This window comes from Acanthochromis polyacanthus, chromosome 15 (genome assembly GCF_021347895.1).
Source record: "Acanthochromis polyacanthus isolate Apoly-LR-REF ecotype Palm Island chromosome 15, KAUST_Apoly_ChrSc, whole genome shotgun sequence".
NCBI lineage: Eukaryota > Metazoa > Chordata > Actinopteri > Pomacentridae > Acanthochromis > Acanthochromis polyacanthus.
Genome location: NC_067127.1, coordinates 12,671,962 through 12,689,206, shown reverse-complemented (window position 1 = coordinate 12,689,206; position 17,245 = coordinate 12,671,962). Strand labels below are relative to the sequence as shown.

The 17,245-nt window shown below is 39.2% G+C and overlaps 1 protein-coding gene across 1 annotated transcript; it reads right to left on the bottom strand.

Annotated features, from left to right (window-relative positions):
* Positions 1–1,258: 1,258 nt before the first annotated feature.
* mlip (muscular LMNA-interacting protein) lies at positions 1,259–15,438 on the bottom strand. The gene is made up of 8 exons (XM_051960508.1): positions 15,318–15,438; positions 14,763–14,840; positions 14,602–14,685; positions 14,446–14,481; positions 12,557–12,601; positions 11,127–11,189; positions 10,879–11,004; positions 1,259–2,506 (listed from the first exon to the last, which is right to left on the bottom strand). Exons 1-8 carry the CDS (start codon positions 15,387–15,389, stop codon positions 2,285–2,287), a joined length of 726 nt encoding a protein of 241 aa, XP_051816468.1. The 5' UTR covers positions 15,390–15,438; the 3' UTR covers positions 1,259–2,284.
* Between the last annotated feature and the right edge of the window lie 1,807 nt (positions 15,439–17,245).

Below are 17,245 nucleotides of genomic sequence, written 5' to 3'. Positions count from 1 at the left end.
CACCATAGAGGAATCAAGACACAATGTAAGTGAGCAGTTCTTCCTTATTTGAGGAATGAGGAAGATCTGTTCAGAATAATTGCCGAAACCATGCAGGATTTGCTGAAAAACAAAATCTGCAGCATGATTTGCTTTGCTCAATTAAATGTAGCATTTCTGTTTTTAGAAATTATTTTAGATGCTTTCCACTGGAATGGATAAAACGTCACATGTAAGACATCAACATGGAGGCACAGAGACCACATTTTCCACAGTTTTAAGCAGCCTGACATGTTATCCTAGAGTGACTTTATCAATTATTCACCCATCTTGAAGCTGGTTGTGTCAAATTCAAATGAAAAGTGTTTTTTTCTTTATTACAATACCATGAATGAGAGAACACACTAAGGAGGGAGCACTGTTACTCATATCTGATTTTAATTTTGTCATTTTATTACTGCAAATGTATTAAAGTAATTGGCAATATCCGCTATAAGCCCTCCATCAGTTTTAATATGGGCAGCCAGAGCGTTGGAGTTCCTTCGTAATGATATTTTAATGGGATTTGATTTGACTTTATTATCCTTATTCTATAAATGACAAAAAACACAATATTTAACCAAACTAAATAAATAATACTACAATATATACAATATCAGAACTAACAAATAAGTGGCTGCATCCATTTAAACATGGAGTTTAATGTTTAGACACACAGGAACAATGAGACCAATTTCAAACCCAAACTCAGTTGGACAAACAGGAAAAAAAGAACTAAACAGTCTTACATTTTCCTCCTTATTTTCTCACCTATTTTCTGCAGTTTTGCCTCCTGTGTTAATTACGCTTCTAAGCAATAACCCACTAAAACTGAACTGAAAGCAACAGTTTTCATCCTGCCTCCCTGCAACACGTATTGTGCCGAAAACAAAGTGCTGTTCGAGATATTTTTATAGAGCTGCTCCAACACTCTTGAACTGATTTGTGGGTACACTTGCTGCTTAATGCCTGTTTTGTCCAAGAGCCTCTTCTCAGGTTGAAGGATCGATTTCTCTTTAAGGATTTTTAAATCAGGCACAAGAAAATCCAAGAGAGAAATCAATGAGAGGACCCTTTTGCTTTAGAAATGAAAATACTTGCTAGATTCTCTTTGAAAGTTCCTACTTTACATGTTTTTTTCAAGTTGTGTTATTTCAAACAGACTTTAAAATCAATTGCTTGTTATTTTCTTGGCTGATATGGAAACAGCTGAAGGATATAAAACTCAGAGCACAGGAGAACGTAGGTAACTCTTTTATTAAACATTGCAGTTTTTTCTTCAAATTATTTAGTAATAATAAAACACTTTTTTTCTCTACAGTGAGTCACATCATTTGCATGAATATAATGTTGTACTGCAGTGACTGTGATCATAGTTTGTGAATTAAACACTCTGCAAGACCAATACAAGGCCACACAGTAGGTTTTTTACGTGTCTTTCTCAGTAAAATTAGTTTTTACTTTTAAAAAAAGAAAAGAAAAAGAAGATCAGGGCTGTATCACAATGAAACTTTCTCTCTTTTCTTTGGCTTACTTTTCAGAAACTGACCATTTGCTAGCTCTGCCACTGCAAATCCATCAAGCTTTGGATTCTGTGATGCTTCGACTCAAACAAAAAGTCTGGAGGATGGTGTCAGCTCGACATTAAAGTATAGGGTAACCTTAACATTTGAGAGAAAGTGCATGAAGATAACTTTATCCTCTGTGATGTCTATTTTTCTCATTATATATCCTGAAATACCTGCAGACGATCTGCATTAAAATATAAAAACAATGTGCTTCCTTATTTACATGCATCTATCGTAAACTTGTGATGAGGACGTGCAGCTTTAAGGTGTCAGTGTACTCTATCAGAAGTGCAAATCAGGTCAGATGTGTTTACTTTCTCAATCTGTCTCTCTTCGTCTAGAGGGAGTGTCTATAATTGTGGGGGTTTTTTTACCCCATATTCAGGAGATTCTGTCTGACGAAGCTACAATGAGCACAGAAAAAAATAAGATTACTACTTTTGTCCATATCCGTCTGAAATTAACGACCCACCGTTTCAAAAACGGCAACGCATTTTAAGTCGTTAACGGAAACTAGCAAACGGTCAGTGCAGCTCTATCATCAGGCGAACTAAACCCTTGCTGCCAACTCCTGTAAACAACCACATGGAGATTCATGCTGACGAGGTGCAATCAACTTGTCATTTCTCCGTTAGCCGGAACTGCCTTGAGTACTGAATGTGCCTAAGCAAATAATTGTTTACTGAGGAAAAAAGCATTTAAATATGAGTTTCAAAAGCTTGCATATGCCTCTCAGCAGGACTGAAAGATGTCAAAGCATCTTTCCCAAGGTGGCTGATCTGCTCTTCAGGCTCTGTGATCTGCAGGTCACATATAGACAAAGGACTTCTTCTTTCAGGCTTCCTCTCCTCACTCAGCGTTTTGCCCTTTGAACCTGTGTGCCAGTTTATCCCTCCAGGTTTAGGATGGGTATTTTCTGCCTGAAAATGAAAACAACAGAATGGCAGCGGAAAAATGAAGAACATCAGCCAAGACCGTGTAATTCCCAGTTTAGATTTCGCATTTAGACTCATTTGAGCCCACCATGAAATTGCTGATGAAGACGAATATCCAATGTGAGTTTGATTATAATTGACAGCTACTTTTCTGGACTGGATGGTGACTCCAATCAGAGGTTTCATGGATTAAAAATAAATAAATAAATCTGAAAATTTCAATGGACAAATCACCTAACGATGAAGTATGCTGCTGAGCCCTGTATGAATTATCAGCAAGTATTAGCATTTATTATCACAATTTGCTCTTTTATGAGAACTTATTTTTGTTTAAAAAAAAAAAGGAAAATTCCTAACCGTGTTTGACATCTCTAGGTTTTCATGTCAAAAAACTGAAATGTGTGTCAATGTCCTGTTTAAGATTCACATGTGAATGTATTTTACGTCATCTCACAGTCAGGAAATAAATATCACAGTGATCATCACACTGTAAATTGAAAGAAAAAGAGGATTAATCCTCTTTTACTAACAAAAAAAGCAATTCCTTCATTCTGGACTTGCAGTATTTAGCAGCAGGAAGTGGCAGCAGGTAGAAAACAATTACACATTAACTGCTTATTGTTGTTGTTTTAGATGTGACTGGGTGGTGTTTGACAGAGGAACCCACTCTGGTATACCAGCTAGCAGCAGGATGAAGGTGAATCACAATACTGGCATCGAGTACAATCACCTTGCTCAAACACAGTGCTGTGTTTCTTTTATTGTGCTTTGAGAATCAACACAATGGTTCACATTTTATCTGTGCTGACCCAGGTGTATCTGAGATGCAACTCCAGAGCCACAGCATACAGCTACAACACTTAAATGCCATTTTGTGCATAATGACGTATTTAAGTAAAAAATAAAATGCTCACTGCTCCAGGGCAGCTCAAGAATCATGTAGAGAAGCTTCCATTCAGATATTTTCATAATATAAACCTGGAATCTGTGTGTAACAGCACTTCCTCTCTCTCCTCAGGTGTGCTGGCAGCCAGGTGCTGCCAATACAATCAGCAGGAGTTGGGTTAGGGTTAGCGAACAGGTGAGAGTAATCAAGCCTTCTACCTCTGCTACCATTAAGACAGAATCTGCACACCGCTTGTTGCCGGACTATTGAACGGTCACAGCCAGTTCTGATTCAGTCTAGCTTGCTTGTCTTGGCTCTGTTAAACTCCATTTGTCTTCCCTTTCAGTCTGGACTCCTGTCTGTTTGGACCCACACCTGGATTCCTCCGCTCCAAGCCTCTGCTGTCTGAATCTATGAGTCCTGGATCCATCTGCAATGCCACATGCCATCGATTCCTCTCTGCTTTTGATGTCAGCTAAGTTCCCCGTTTAATCTCTGAGCCAGGCCTTGCAGTGTATCCCGTTTCTGTAACATCTAGCTTAGGCAATTAGTTGTTCAGTCCTTGTGCTTTTGAGCTTGCTGTGATAGCTCCCGCTGCTCTTCCTAGGTCTTACCTATTGTGGGCTAATTTAATCCTTGTTGTATTTTGTATTACCCAGGTGATAGTTATTCCACCTGACCTCCAGAAGGCTTTAGTATTCTGAGTGCATTTAGCTAGTTATTTTGTTTGTGACCCCCTTCTAGGTGTAGTCTGTGTTCCGAACTATTCTCGTTGTGCAGTATTGTCTTTTCTTACGTTTGTCTTGTCTCTCGCCCTGCACTTGAGCGTTATCTGCACTGCAAAAACTCAGTCTATTTGTCTTGTTTTTAGTAAAAATGTCTCATCCCACTTGATTTAAGAAACTCATTTAAGTGACATTTCAGCAAGATGGAGGGACTTGTTTTAAGACAATGCATCTTAAATATTTTTAGTCAAACAATCTTGAAATGATCTTGTTTTGAGTTGAATTTTACAAGAAAACTCAAAATAAGTTTAACCGTCGTATCATCCTGCAAGGCAAAATTGACCCGTTTCAAAGTTTGAAAACGTAGAAAAAAAAAAACATCTCCCTGGTGAAATTTCTGATATCCACATTTTCAATATTTTTGAGAAACTGTTTAACATTTTTTGGTGGAAAATCAGAAATGTTAAAAATGTTTCTTTCAGAACATTCACAAAAAAAACACTTGTTCTGTTTTTATTCTTTATGTTCCTCCTGATTTTTTTCTTTTTTACTTGTTTTTGATTTTTTTGTGTATATATTGGAACTTTAGCTGATATATGTAATCACTTTAGATATTTTTACTCAGTTTTTGGAAAATTTTTACTCATTTTTTGAAAATATTTACAAAAATTTTCTTGCCAAATTTGGAGAAATTTTTTGAAAAAACTTTTAAGGGAAACTTAAGGAATTATTGGAATCTTCTTCCTGAAGGTTTTGCAAATTTTCAGAATTTTGGGGAAATTTTTTTGCAGATTTTTTTTTTTTAAATTTTCATACAAGGACACAATTTTTGGTGCCCGTAAATGAGCACAACAGGAGGATTAATGCATCTCAAACTAGTACTACTACTGTTTTTTTGTTGTTTTTTTTAGCATATCTGGCTTATTTTAAGACACCTAAGCTTGACAATCCAGGTAAAATATAGCTTAAAATAAGTTTTCCCAGCTAGTTTTGAGATCTCAGTATTCTAAATATCTTATCACTTGTTCTATTGGCAAATTTTGTTTTTCACAAATTAATCCAACATATTTCATATCTGAGTGACATTATTTGCTGTATCTTTACAGACATTTCAAAATGTTACATAATAGATTCCCAAGGGTGGCGTGGCTCTATATGGACAGAAGCAGGGCCTTCATCTACCCCATGGTCGCCTGAGTGTGTAAAGTTAAAAGACCACAAAGACAGTGACCTCAGGAAACATTTCTGATTTGTCAAATTGCATCAGCATGTCCTACTGTATATTAAAAGAACAGTCCACAATATGAGGGAGAAATGAAAGAATTGTAACATGTGAAATTTGATTTGTGATGTTGCAGAGCTCTGAGTCAACCTCTGCTGACTAAAGACACACAAACTAAAGCTTGCATCTATGGGCTGTAGCAGCTTCTTCTCATTTAATCAGTTTTGGGGAACAGAAACATGAGTGCTCTGAATCAGTGGAGGCCTCCAGGACCAACAGCAGGGAGCAACAGCTTTTACACTCCAAACAACACTTCTCTGGCTGTTATTCAGCTCAATAACTCAGTAACGAATAGAGGGTATTTCACATTTGGTTGAATTCTCAATAGGTGACACATCATGGATGCCCAACTTCAAACTGTGGTGATTGTACGGACGTTCTGTCTTGTCAGGTTTAGATGTGTCGGATGCATCCATGTTTTAGAACTTGCAGCTTGTTGTTTTTGTCTGATGAATATGACTGTACTTGACTTGTTAGCCCCTAAAATATTTGAAAATAAAGAGCAAAAAGTCTAATATTTCCCTCTGAAGTTTTCACTACATGAGTTTGGACAGAAATAGATTTAAGCTGCAATGAGTATCAGATTCAAAAATTAATTCAAAAAAAGACATTGATTTGGAAGTTCCTTTTCAGCATCATTGTGTCAAGTGTAAAAAAAAATATCCTGTCATTAGAATGACTTCTCACAAAAAAAAAGATTTAGATTTAACAAACAATAAGAAAAGTTCTGATCCAAGTAAATTTGGTAAAGATAACTTGCATCCCAAAGCTGCTGTTGCAGAGAAGAACTGCATGTTACAGTTTATATGCTAGAGGGGCAGGGGCCACATTTTACTTTTGCTGGCTCGTAGTCAAAGCTGCAAACCCCAAACGTCATGCACATTGCAGCAGGAAGCACAATTTCATATTTATATTAACTCAAACAAATGCCTCCACCATGGTGACCTGCAAGCTTCTTGTTGTCAACTCACAGAATATATAGTTCCATATTTAGGACTTTTATATGAAACATCAAATGAGTTGAAATTGCATCTTCATGTAGACCACATGCTGCCCACTCGTGCAATATCACTTTGAAGAAGTTCACTCATCAACATCATCTCTCCTCCAGCCTACAACTGAAAAAATACCCAAAAGATTAAAGGAATCTGCGTTTTGTGGCAAGTTTATGTCGTAGCTGCACTTAGGTTAGAAAAAGAGAGGGGAAAGCCGAAAATCCCCAGTTTTCTATTAGGAAGCCCTTTTTAACTTCCTGGTGCTGAGGCACAAAGGTGTGAAGCAGTAATTCCAGTTTCCTAATTGGAATTTGTGTCAGTGAGGCTGACAGGTGCTTTTGCGGTCTCCTTCAGATTAATTGACTGAGCTTTTGGCCATCTCCTCCGACTTCCTCTCCTGCTCTCAACAGTTCTCTTGTCAAATAGTGCTCACAGTGACTCTTAATTACTTTTGTACTTGCAACACTTTATCAACAGATACTGCAGCACATCTTTTGTACTGTCAGTCTGCCTTCTGTGATAACAGAGATCTGAGACTGTGGCTCTGAAAGCTCCCTTCTTTCAGCAAAGTGACTGAAATTTGAATGCGAATATGAAAATATGAATGCATTTCAGACTTGTTGAGTTCTGATTGATTCAAATATCTTCTGCACAAAATGGTCACATTTTTGTATTTGGCAATTGAAATATGCCAAATCAAAGCAAGAAATCATTCATCGTGGATCATAATGAAGCAGCTCAATGAGAAACTAAAGATACAGACGACTCAGATATGAGATATACATAGACCGTGACGCCAACTGAAGCCTGACACGGTGGCATAATTAAGATAAGGACAGAAATCTGGAAAAATGAAGGGGCGATGAGCGGAGAAATGAACAGCAGAGTGAGTGTGGGCCGTCAGATTATGCAGATTCCCCAAAGTTTTGTTAGAACAGAGTCATGATGTGAGCCGATCGGTTAAATCTTCTGATGAAGCGCTTTTTTAAAATAAAAACTGCTTTCAAAACTGTCAGATTAATTTTACAAACTGTGAAGTGCATTTCTAAGATTCACACATGAAAAGTATATTGGGAACCTGTCTGACGGTTGAATGGTTTGAAGCGAATAGAAAAAGTTAATTTCTGGCCAAGGTCTGCAAGGAAGGTCTTGACATGTTTTCACACTTTCTCCTCATTTCAGATTTTCTTTCACTTTATTTTTGTAGTAAGATTTTTTTTTCCATTGAATGACCCTCAGCTCACCTTAAAGTTGTTCAGAAGCAGCCAGTCATTTATATCTATACCACCAATGTCCACACTTAAGTCTTAATAATTAATAAATCTGTGCTCATACATTTATTTTCATGTTGGGCACTCATACGTGATTTCATTTTATAAGTAGAAAAAGACATCATGGAGTGGAATAAAAGTTAAATTTTACTGCTGAGCTCTTTAAAAACTTTTCACCCGCTGTAATTAAAGGCTCCTGGAGTTCAACAAGAGAACATTACTTTATGGTCATTACAAAAATAAATTCAGCCAGTAATTAGACAGGCAGTTTCCAAAATCACAGTCTTTATATATTAAGTTGCTCTATTTGTGTCTAGTATCTTCATTCTGTGTGGAAATACATTTTGCCTTTTAGTGTTTTACAGTGAAATAAAAATGAATTAAGTACTGTAGGAGGGAGCATCTTCCTGTGCCAGAGCCACAAAATAGTCGCAACAAATGGCCAGAATCACTCAAAAGTAAATTTTAAACTGATCAAAAAGAAGAATAAGCAAATGCCATAAAAATAACATGTATGAAGGACATATTGTGGATAATATAGGTGCCGTCAGTTAATTTACACTTCAGTTTTGTACCAATACCAAAATAAAATGTGTTATTCACTCAGCTTCAGAGGTGTTGATGGGCACACTTTGAAAGGCAGATAAATTAAAGCTTGTTCTTTCCCTCTTTTCCAGTCTCTATAAAGGTAACTCTCATACAGCTGGAGCTTCACACTTACTGTACAGACATGACATTGTTGCAAATCAAAAATGTGGAAAAACTCCATAAAGTATCAAATCACACAAACTTTAACAGCTGTTTTGAAGTATATCCTGAATCCACACTGTCAGAAGCAAAGGTTGTCGGCATGATCCAGCATTTAATTTTGCAACATCAACAGCGTGTACATTAAAGCTAATTAACATGAGCTCACATTAATTAAGGATCAGCTCAAGCAATGAATCAAAGAGCAGAGATTAAATAACATGTAATTAATCCACATAAAGCCAACCAACCGAGCCGTGGTGGGGAGCAGACTGTATTAAACTCTGAATACGAATATTACAAAGCACCCCATGGCTTCAAAAGTCTGCATATTACTGTCGAATGGTAGCCTAGCCGCGCTAGACCCATGCTCTGAAGGCACAAGGGTCTAGGCACGCTCGACAGGGAGGGAGGCGGGCTAAAAGGTTGTCTTTCAAATCACTCTGCAGCAATTGGGTAGGTATACAAGCAATCAGCGCAACGAATAGGCTCCTAGAGCGCCGGAAATCAGAGGATGCGGTAGTTCGGTGAAGCCTTATTTATACAGTCAATGGGTGAAGCTCAAGTATATTACAGACATGTTAACAGAAAGATTATTCAGAGTCGGTGCTAATGGAGCTCAACGACTGTTGTCGTTTTTGTTGTCGACCCTGGCAGAGAATTAAATTCGTTGCCGTGGGTTGTCTAGCGCGGCTAGGCTAGTTGAATAGTCCAAATCAATACAGAATATAAATAATCTACCCAACTACATCAGAAATGTGGTGCTACTGCTACTCTTTCTGGCCTTCCTTTTACATGGAAAGCAATTTAGTGTCTCGTAAGTCAAAATCAGTGATGTGTCAAAAAAAAAACCTCTGCTGTGGAAGACGGCTGAAAGCATGTATTCACTGACATGATGAAATGCTCACATCTCATCACTGGAAGTGTCGTCTTGCCTCGCAATCATGTTGGCATTGACATTTAACATGGTCCAGAGTGTTTTGCAATATTACACAAGGAGCTTTACCACTCCTCCTGGTAAATATGTCAATATGTAGGTTTTTTTTTATGGTGAGAGCGAATCAAGCAGTCAGCACAGTGGCTGAACTTGTGCACCTTCAAAGCACAGCGTCCCCAAATGTCTGAAAAACTCAGAGCACAGATTTTGAGGATTTTTCAGGATTTCATACTTGACAAAGCTAAGGAGCCAATCTTTTTCAGAGTGGCTCAAACTTGTGTGGCAGAAATATCCCAATACTGCAATTTGTCACAGTGCAGTGAAGAGTAATTTTACAGTGTTGGGGCAGATTTGGAGTAAATTGCTGAGACTGAGTTGATGTGAGTGAAGAGAAAGGGAGGGATGGAAAAGATCAAAGCATTCTAGAGGAAGCAACAAGTTTGAGTGACATCTAAGTCATTTTAAGATGGGAAGGGACTGTTTTCACGGAGGGATATTCTAAATATTCAACTAACAGATAATAAATCAACAAGGACTTTAGCTTTGGATTGTGCTCACATTCACAGTGTTTGCTCATGATTCAGAAACATTTTTAGTACTAATGATTTCCAAGTATTTTCTGGGCCACTGTCAACATCTGTAAATTATACTTAATGTTAAATTTAAAGAAAAATGTTTCACTGGAAGCTGACAAAGGCTCCCATGTATTCAGGAGTTTAGTTCATGTTTGATTCACTGCAGGCAAGTAAATTGCACAAAACATGAAGAATTAAGTTTTACTGTTATTTTTAAAAATATGAATCGTCTCAAATAGCAGTGAAGTCCCTATACAGAAACGCTCTGCTAAATACCCGGCTTTCAGGGTTTGCAGCATGATAGTGAGCGGAGCATTAGCATCTTTCTGTACTTATTACTTGACAAGAAGAGGTCTGGAAACAAGCCAGAAGCTCAGCGGGTTGTGTGGAAATAGAAATCATCTTCTCAGAGAATTTGACAAGGCTGGCTGATTAGAGAGGGGATGGAAATTCACAGTAGGGGAGAGGAGATGATAAACGAGTAGCTGCTGCAGAGTGTCCAACTTCTGTGGAGCTGACTCACTTTCCTCTAAAAGCAGTAAAACGATGTTTAACAGCGTGATCTACACATATTGCTCTGCACTGCTGGAAGTCATGATATACTGTAGAAGGTATTAATTTCAGTTAGAATGACATGTATAACTCTAACAGAGCTTTGTCTTTCTCTTCCTGATTTGGTTGAGGCGACTTCAAATATAGAAGCAAATTGCACTGCAAATTCAAAGTATGTGATTACAGAGTGGATAATTAATTAGACTTACTGTCAAACTTCTTATGACAGTTAGTTTATTCTGTTAGAAAATTCATGAGACAAATCTCTTTTCTAGGAGACGTACTTCAAGCCCTCCAGGATGAAAGTTAGAGACACAAAAGGAGTGACTTTGATATCTTGCGATCACCTAAAATGAAACAAAATGTGATCAAAAGCTGTCGTCCTACCTTCTTCTTATCATTTAAGGTCTGCTTGACAGCGAACTGCCTGGAGGGATTTGAGCGAAACTCTTCTTCTTCCTCCACCGTCAGTCGTGGAATGGCCGTCATCGGGCGAATGACCCCGGGTTTCGTCTGGATACGAAGATTCGGTTTGATAGCAGAGAGGAGGTCATTCTCATTAGTGACTTTTCCGAGAGACTTCACAACATTGGTGGCAGTGGCAGAATGACTTGATCAAATAAGTGAACATGTACCTTTTTAGAATTCATCAGTTTCCTTTCCACACCGGCAGAAGGGTGTAAGCTGCATAACGATGCCTGAATAAACAAAATGGAGGAAAAGAATGAACACAGTTATTAATATTGTCCACAAAAATGCAAATGGTAAGAAAAGAGTGCTTTAGGCGCTGCAGGCTTGTTGTCAATTCAAAAGGGTACCTGAATGCATCAGAACCGCTTTACTGGACATTCAATGGATTACTGGAGATACTTTACTTTCTTACTTTTACGTACTGGCGATATTTGCAACCATCAGATGATTAGAGAGAACAAACAGGACTGGAAATAGTAGGTTGCTATTATTATTCTAAGATGTGCGTAAATGTCAGCCCTCTGATCTGATGTACCCAAATTCTGTTAACCTATCCATCGTGAACACAAAAACGATGCAGCCTGACTCTATTCTAACATTTTCTTGACACTAAAAGTTAAAATGCCAGTTATAATTGACAATACTGGTGTGCAGGCTTTTCAGAGAACAGAATTTATGTGTGAAATGAGTTCAGGATAAAATACTTCTTTAATTTACATGAAAATTAGGTGGGATATAATTTGAGATCCCAGTGACTGTCTGAATGGATAACTGTTGATTGGTATGAGAAAATTTCAAAACAACACCCAAAAACCCACAAATTGTTGTTTTTACATCACCGAGTATCCATTACTGTTTCGGTGGGGAGGGTTCCAAGTAGAATGACTGCACAGAAAGTCAGTATAAAGATGCGCTTAGATCCAAAGACGCAGCCAAAAACCTTTATACTAAGGCTTTATGAATCTACTTAAAAACCATGCAGAGACAAGAGCAAGAAGGAGAGAGACCAGAGGAGAATTTGTTTGAGAAAAGCCAAACAGTCAAGGGCTTAAATTCATGCAAATTCCTCAATAATGCATTTTGAATACCGCCTGACCACGTCTTTAAAAAGAACAAGTGCATTCGGTGAGCTTTAGTTGCTTTGTTTAACACTGAATGAGCCATGTGTTGTTCCCGTTTCCTCCCTTTACCAATGAGCTCAACCATGAGAGAGTAGCATTGATGCACTCATCTCGCTCAGATAACTCCTAACATTCACGATAATTCCCAAAAACATTAGACTATTCTTTTAATGCTGTTGAAGTAGGAGTTGAAGTGCTCCAAATGCTGTTTGTTTGCAGCATTTACCCCCCAAAAGACCAAATCTTGATTCAAGCCGGCAACGTCAGCTTTGTGAGTTTGAAGAACCGAAATTCCTGATGGGTCATGTTTTCTTGAGAATGTTGACGTGACAGAACAGCTCAGTCCTGCAGGGCTAAATGTGTCTGATGATAAACTACTGAAAGCAGTTGGTGGCTACATAGATCCTGTGGGGGCGAAATTCTGTGCAAAATATGTACTTTTCACTCAACAGAATTACCAGACTCTTACTCACATATTTGGTTTCACGTCCCAAGGATTTTTGAAATGACGAGTTGTTCTGTTGAAAGTGAAAAAGAAAAAGAGGCGCAAAGTGAAGCAAAACAACCCAAGAGTCATGTGGTGGGAGGATGGAAGATTTTCATCTGGAAATGATTCATCACTCTGGCAAAATTGACAGCAAAGCAGATGAAAAGAATTCATCTGTTGGCACGACTCAGGGACTCATTGTGTTCTAGTTTTTACTTCTTGTGCAATAGTTACTTTATTTTATTCTGGCCAATCATTGAAATTTACATGTTTTAATTTCTGTTCTCTTGGACAAGTGTCTGCTTCACCTCCACTGACGTCGACATTTGTGTTTTCTGAAAATTACGAAAAGGTTTCTCCTTTGATAAATAATGAACAGATGTCTGCTCGTTTCTTCTGCTGATGATTATACGTACAGAATTCACTTTCATCCCTCTTCCAGTTTGTGTTTCAGCACAGTGGACTTACTTCCGTGGTCTGAAAGATACTGCAGTTTTGCATCTAGAGATTTCTATTTTATCTGACTTTAATGATTTACATGTTTGGTTATTATTTTATTTTAGCTGAAAGCTTACATTCAACACTGTCTGTGTACTGCTGCAGAGAGATGTTCAATAAGGATGATGGAGCATCCAGAGCAACACTTGAAAATGTTTCACGATGTCATAGCCAGTGATTTATTCATATGATGAAAATGCATCTATGTTTGGATTTGTTTGAGTGCCTGATGTAAACAGACTTTTTGTCATTTAAAAATGTCAGAGTTGAGCATTGGTGCATATTTGTTTTGAGTTTAACTTGAACAGCTTTTGCTCTTAGCTGCATTTTTACTCAGAAGTAGAGATAACCTAAAAAAAAAAAATCACTTGTGAAGTAGCATGGCTCAGTTACAATGCCATAAAACTTTAACAAGAAAGCAAAAGGAATTAGACTGTCTTTTGATAATAATTTTTAAAAATGGAGTCAACATGTTCCCGGTGCCTCCAGGTTTATAACAAGATGGGAAAATTGTGATGCTATATATTAGAGATCATTTACTACGCACATATTTAATTCATTTCCATACTAATCTCACCTCTGCTCTGTGCAGCACAGCACAGCCTGCAGCTCATCCTAGTTCAGCTGAAAAATCCAAGAATTTTTGTCACGTTACTTTTAGTCACAGTTAAGTCACTTACGGCTTCTTGGTTAGCCTGAGGATCGCAGAATTTTTTCCTCTTATGTCACATTTTGGTGAACTCTTTACGTGAAAAATAAAGTGCAAAATATCATTATTTTAGGTTTGGATTTACTGAAGTTTCTCGATAAAACATGGCACACGATTAGTTCAAGATCAAGTGGAATTTGAGCAGAATCGAGTGCAATTTTGGGGAGTTTTTTTTTTTTAATATAGCCTTCAAATCCCACTTGCTTTGGGTTAATCATTACAAACTAATGTTGTCTGGACATACGTTTGTCTAATACCAGGTAGTTTAACAAGAGTTAGATGAGAAGACTTCAGCTGCTCACAGATCTGTGCATTGAATACCAAGCTGGAATTAGCTGCCACTTAGCCTGGCTTAACATGAAGTCAGAAACAGCCCCCGTGGCTCCTTCAGGCGTTACATCTTTTTATCTTGTTTAATAATCAGATGAAACTGACAAGCTTTTACAGGATTACATGCTGGACTATTTCTTGGCTGACTGTGCATGTAATTATTTCATCTTTTATTCATGTACACAAGTAGAGAGGCAAATACCCCTGATATAGAAACAAATGGATGTTTTTACTGTGACTCACACAGGAGATAAGCGTATTGATCATCACATTCACAGCATTAAGTGCTTATGAGCTCAGCATACTTGTGAGACGATGTAAAAGAAACACACTTTTACCTGCAGACCAGCACTGGGAGTCGATGACCTGGAGGACTGCAGTGAGGGAAAATGTTTCGTAAATAGAGCACATGAATGAGCAGAATTCTAGCGTTATGAATCCATATTTGTACACGTTTTAATTATATAAGTACTAATATAAATATCCGAACTCACTACTGGAGTGGAATTTGCCAATATCTCGTCAATGACAGCATAAAGTTCCTCTGACTGTTGCCGGAGTTGAGCAGGTGAGCACATCTGTAGAGAGGACAGAATTATGTCTGCTGCTGTGTGAAGTGTTCAGTAAAAAGCAGCATGCACTTGTGCAGTAATACCTCGACATGAGTGTCTGCAACTCCTCCGTCCGGCGTGTCACAAGGGCTCAGTTCTCTCTCTACCTGCTCATCTATCACCTGTGGATGCAAAGAGGCAGAATATCACCGAGCTGCCTGTCGAAGATAACGCTCTATCTGAGAGATAACACACCATTCGCTTCAGTGCCTCCTCCAGTCAGGAACTATTTATCTACTCTGCATTCCTGGCAGACAGGGCTTCCTCTGCAGTTGTAAATATATCATACTCCAATGTGAATACAGCAATATGATGAGTCTTGTCCGTTTGAGGCTGATTTTACTTTTAATAAGGCTTAAAAACTGACACTTTCAGTTTCCTTATTTAATGCCTACTACATTTTTGCAGTTACAAAATAAAATGTCATTCTTTATAAAGCCTAACAAGTCTTAAGGTTTATCCTTTTTTCCAGATATATAATGACACAATGCTACCCATAACACACATTTGTTCACGCACGGATTCCTACTATAAGGCAGGAAATCTAACAGGATGATAAGATGTATTAGTGGAATGAGAGTCTAATGAAGTGAACTCACTTGCTGATCCAGCAGGAGGGTGTTTGTGGGAATTGCAGCGAGCGATTTGTAGCTCGACTTAATCCTGTGCATCTAGAGTTTAGAGAGAGCAGAGCAGACAAGAGATGTAAATGAATTCAACTGTTCTAATTTTACGAAAGAAACTTTGCAGAATGTCTCACAGGGATTTGTCAGTCGTGCCTTATCTCACATTGCTTCTAATCATGGAAAGCGGCCACACTGAAGATGCCCAGCAGTAAGAGCAGCATTAAAGTGTGTTCGTCTGCTTCCACAACAGTATTGCACACATAGCTCATTTGACAGATTGTAAATGTCAACAAGTTCCATTTCCCACACTGACAGGCAAGAAAACTAGATGACTGAGTCTCACATCGACATGTACTTCCCTGCATACTCGAAATAAATTGAATTCCTGATAGTTGCGCTCAGAATTCTGAGTCGTGTTACTTAACTTCAGCTTTCTAAAACTCTGTTTTCGAAGTCAGAAATACTTTGGCCCAGAAATCAAAGTTTTAAAAAGCTGCTGGATCAATTTTCTGATGATAGATTCCCCTCTTTGCCTTCTACATTTCAGATGTGTCACTGGAACTGGAAATCTCCGCGAAGCAACGAGCTACAAGAGCATAAATGAGTGACAGCAGACAAACAGATAAACAGAAATCTAAAAACAGCCCCACACAGAGAGGACAGAGCTTCATGTCCTCATATCAGGTGAGTGAAAGCTGTTTTTAGCTGCACAGACTAGAAGAACAGTATGTCAGGGAGAAGATCTTAAATAATATCCTCAGTTTAAACAGGTCATGCATATGATAAGGATAGCATAGCTACCTTTCTTTTTTTACCCTCCCTGTCACTGCAGTCTGATATTCCACTCCCAGGCCTTGGGGAGGGCGTGGAGCGCAGGGAGAGAGAAGGGGACGGGGTGAGGTCTCTGATTGGAGGAGCAGGAGAGGGCGTAGGCGTGGGGGAGTCGGTGGGTGACGGCCACCCGGAAAAGACAATAGGTGTGTAGCAGGAAGGAGACAGGCAGCTGGCTTTGTGAAAACCCCGAGATGGTGGGACACTTTTGGAGTCGAGGCAGCTTCTCTCTGATCCCCCATGTAAAGCAGGGAGAGGCGATGCTGCGTCAGTGCGAGCAGAGAAAGTTGTGGCATGTGAAGGCTGAGGATGAGGAGGAGAGACAGGCGGAGATCTCAGCTTTTGAGAAAGCAAGTGAAGCTTTGAGAGAGATGAATTTGGTTGGTGGCTCCATTTCTGGGGCACAGGGGTCTCTGGCTCATTACTAAGTTTAGTGGATGGAGAGATGAGTTTTTTGAGGTTGTTATCTGCACGGCCCTTGAGGAACATGTGAGTGTTGCTGGGCTTCAGCTCAGGGGAGCTGGAGACGTGTGTGTGTGGCAGCTTTTTGGAGGTTGCACAGTCTTTTGCTTCATGTTTTGATGAAGAAACAGATTTGAAGTTTGAGCAGAACAGGGGAGCTCTGGGTAGAGTGCTGCTCTTCACCGGTGGTGGTGAAACAACCCGCTCCCATGTAGGCGCGCTGCTGGAGTGAGTTTGCTCCCAGCATCTTTTCACTTGAGGACAGGCTCTGCTGAGCTCACTCTGCGGCACTGTTGAAGGAGCAGTGAAGCACCGATTCGCCTCCCTGTGAATGTGGCTTTGACTATCTATGGAAGCCGATGAGGAGTACAGAGAGGAAAACTCCAGAGGAATAGAGGCCACACTGGAGGCTGCTGAGCATGCGTTACAGAAGGACAGGGTCACAGGGTTAACAGGCCAGCAGGGGGTGTAAGGCCTCTGTGGAGCAGGCGACAGGACAGGAAGACGACCTTTCCTCAGGATGGCAGTAAGGAGGGAGAGTCGGGTGAGCGGAGGCCGGTGCCGGGGAGGAGAAGTCTCAAGACAGACAGAGGAGGTCAGGCTCTCGC

Excerpts from the sequence above, each read along its gene's own strand:
- mlip (XM_051960508.1), bottom strand. The coding sequence starts at position 15,389 with ATGCACAGGATTAAGTCGAGCTACAAATCGCTCGCTGCAATTCCCACA. Across the intron at positions 14,482-14,601 it reads TGGCAAATTCCACTCCAGTA|TCCTCCAGGTCATCGACTCC; the intron begins GTGAGTTCGGAT and ends CCCTCACTGCAG. Across the intron at positions 2,507-10,878 it reads CCTTAAATGATAAGAAGAAG|GCAGAAAATACCCATCCTAA; the intron begins GTAGGACGACAG and ends TTTCATTTTCAG.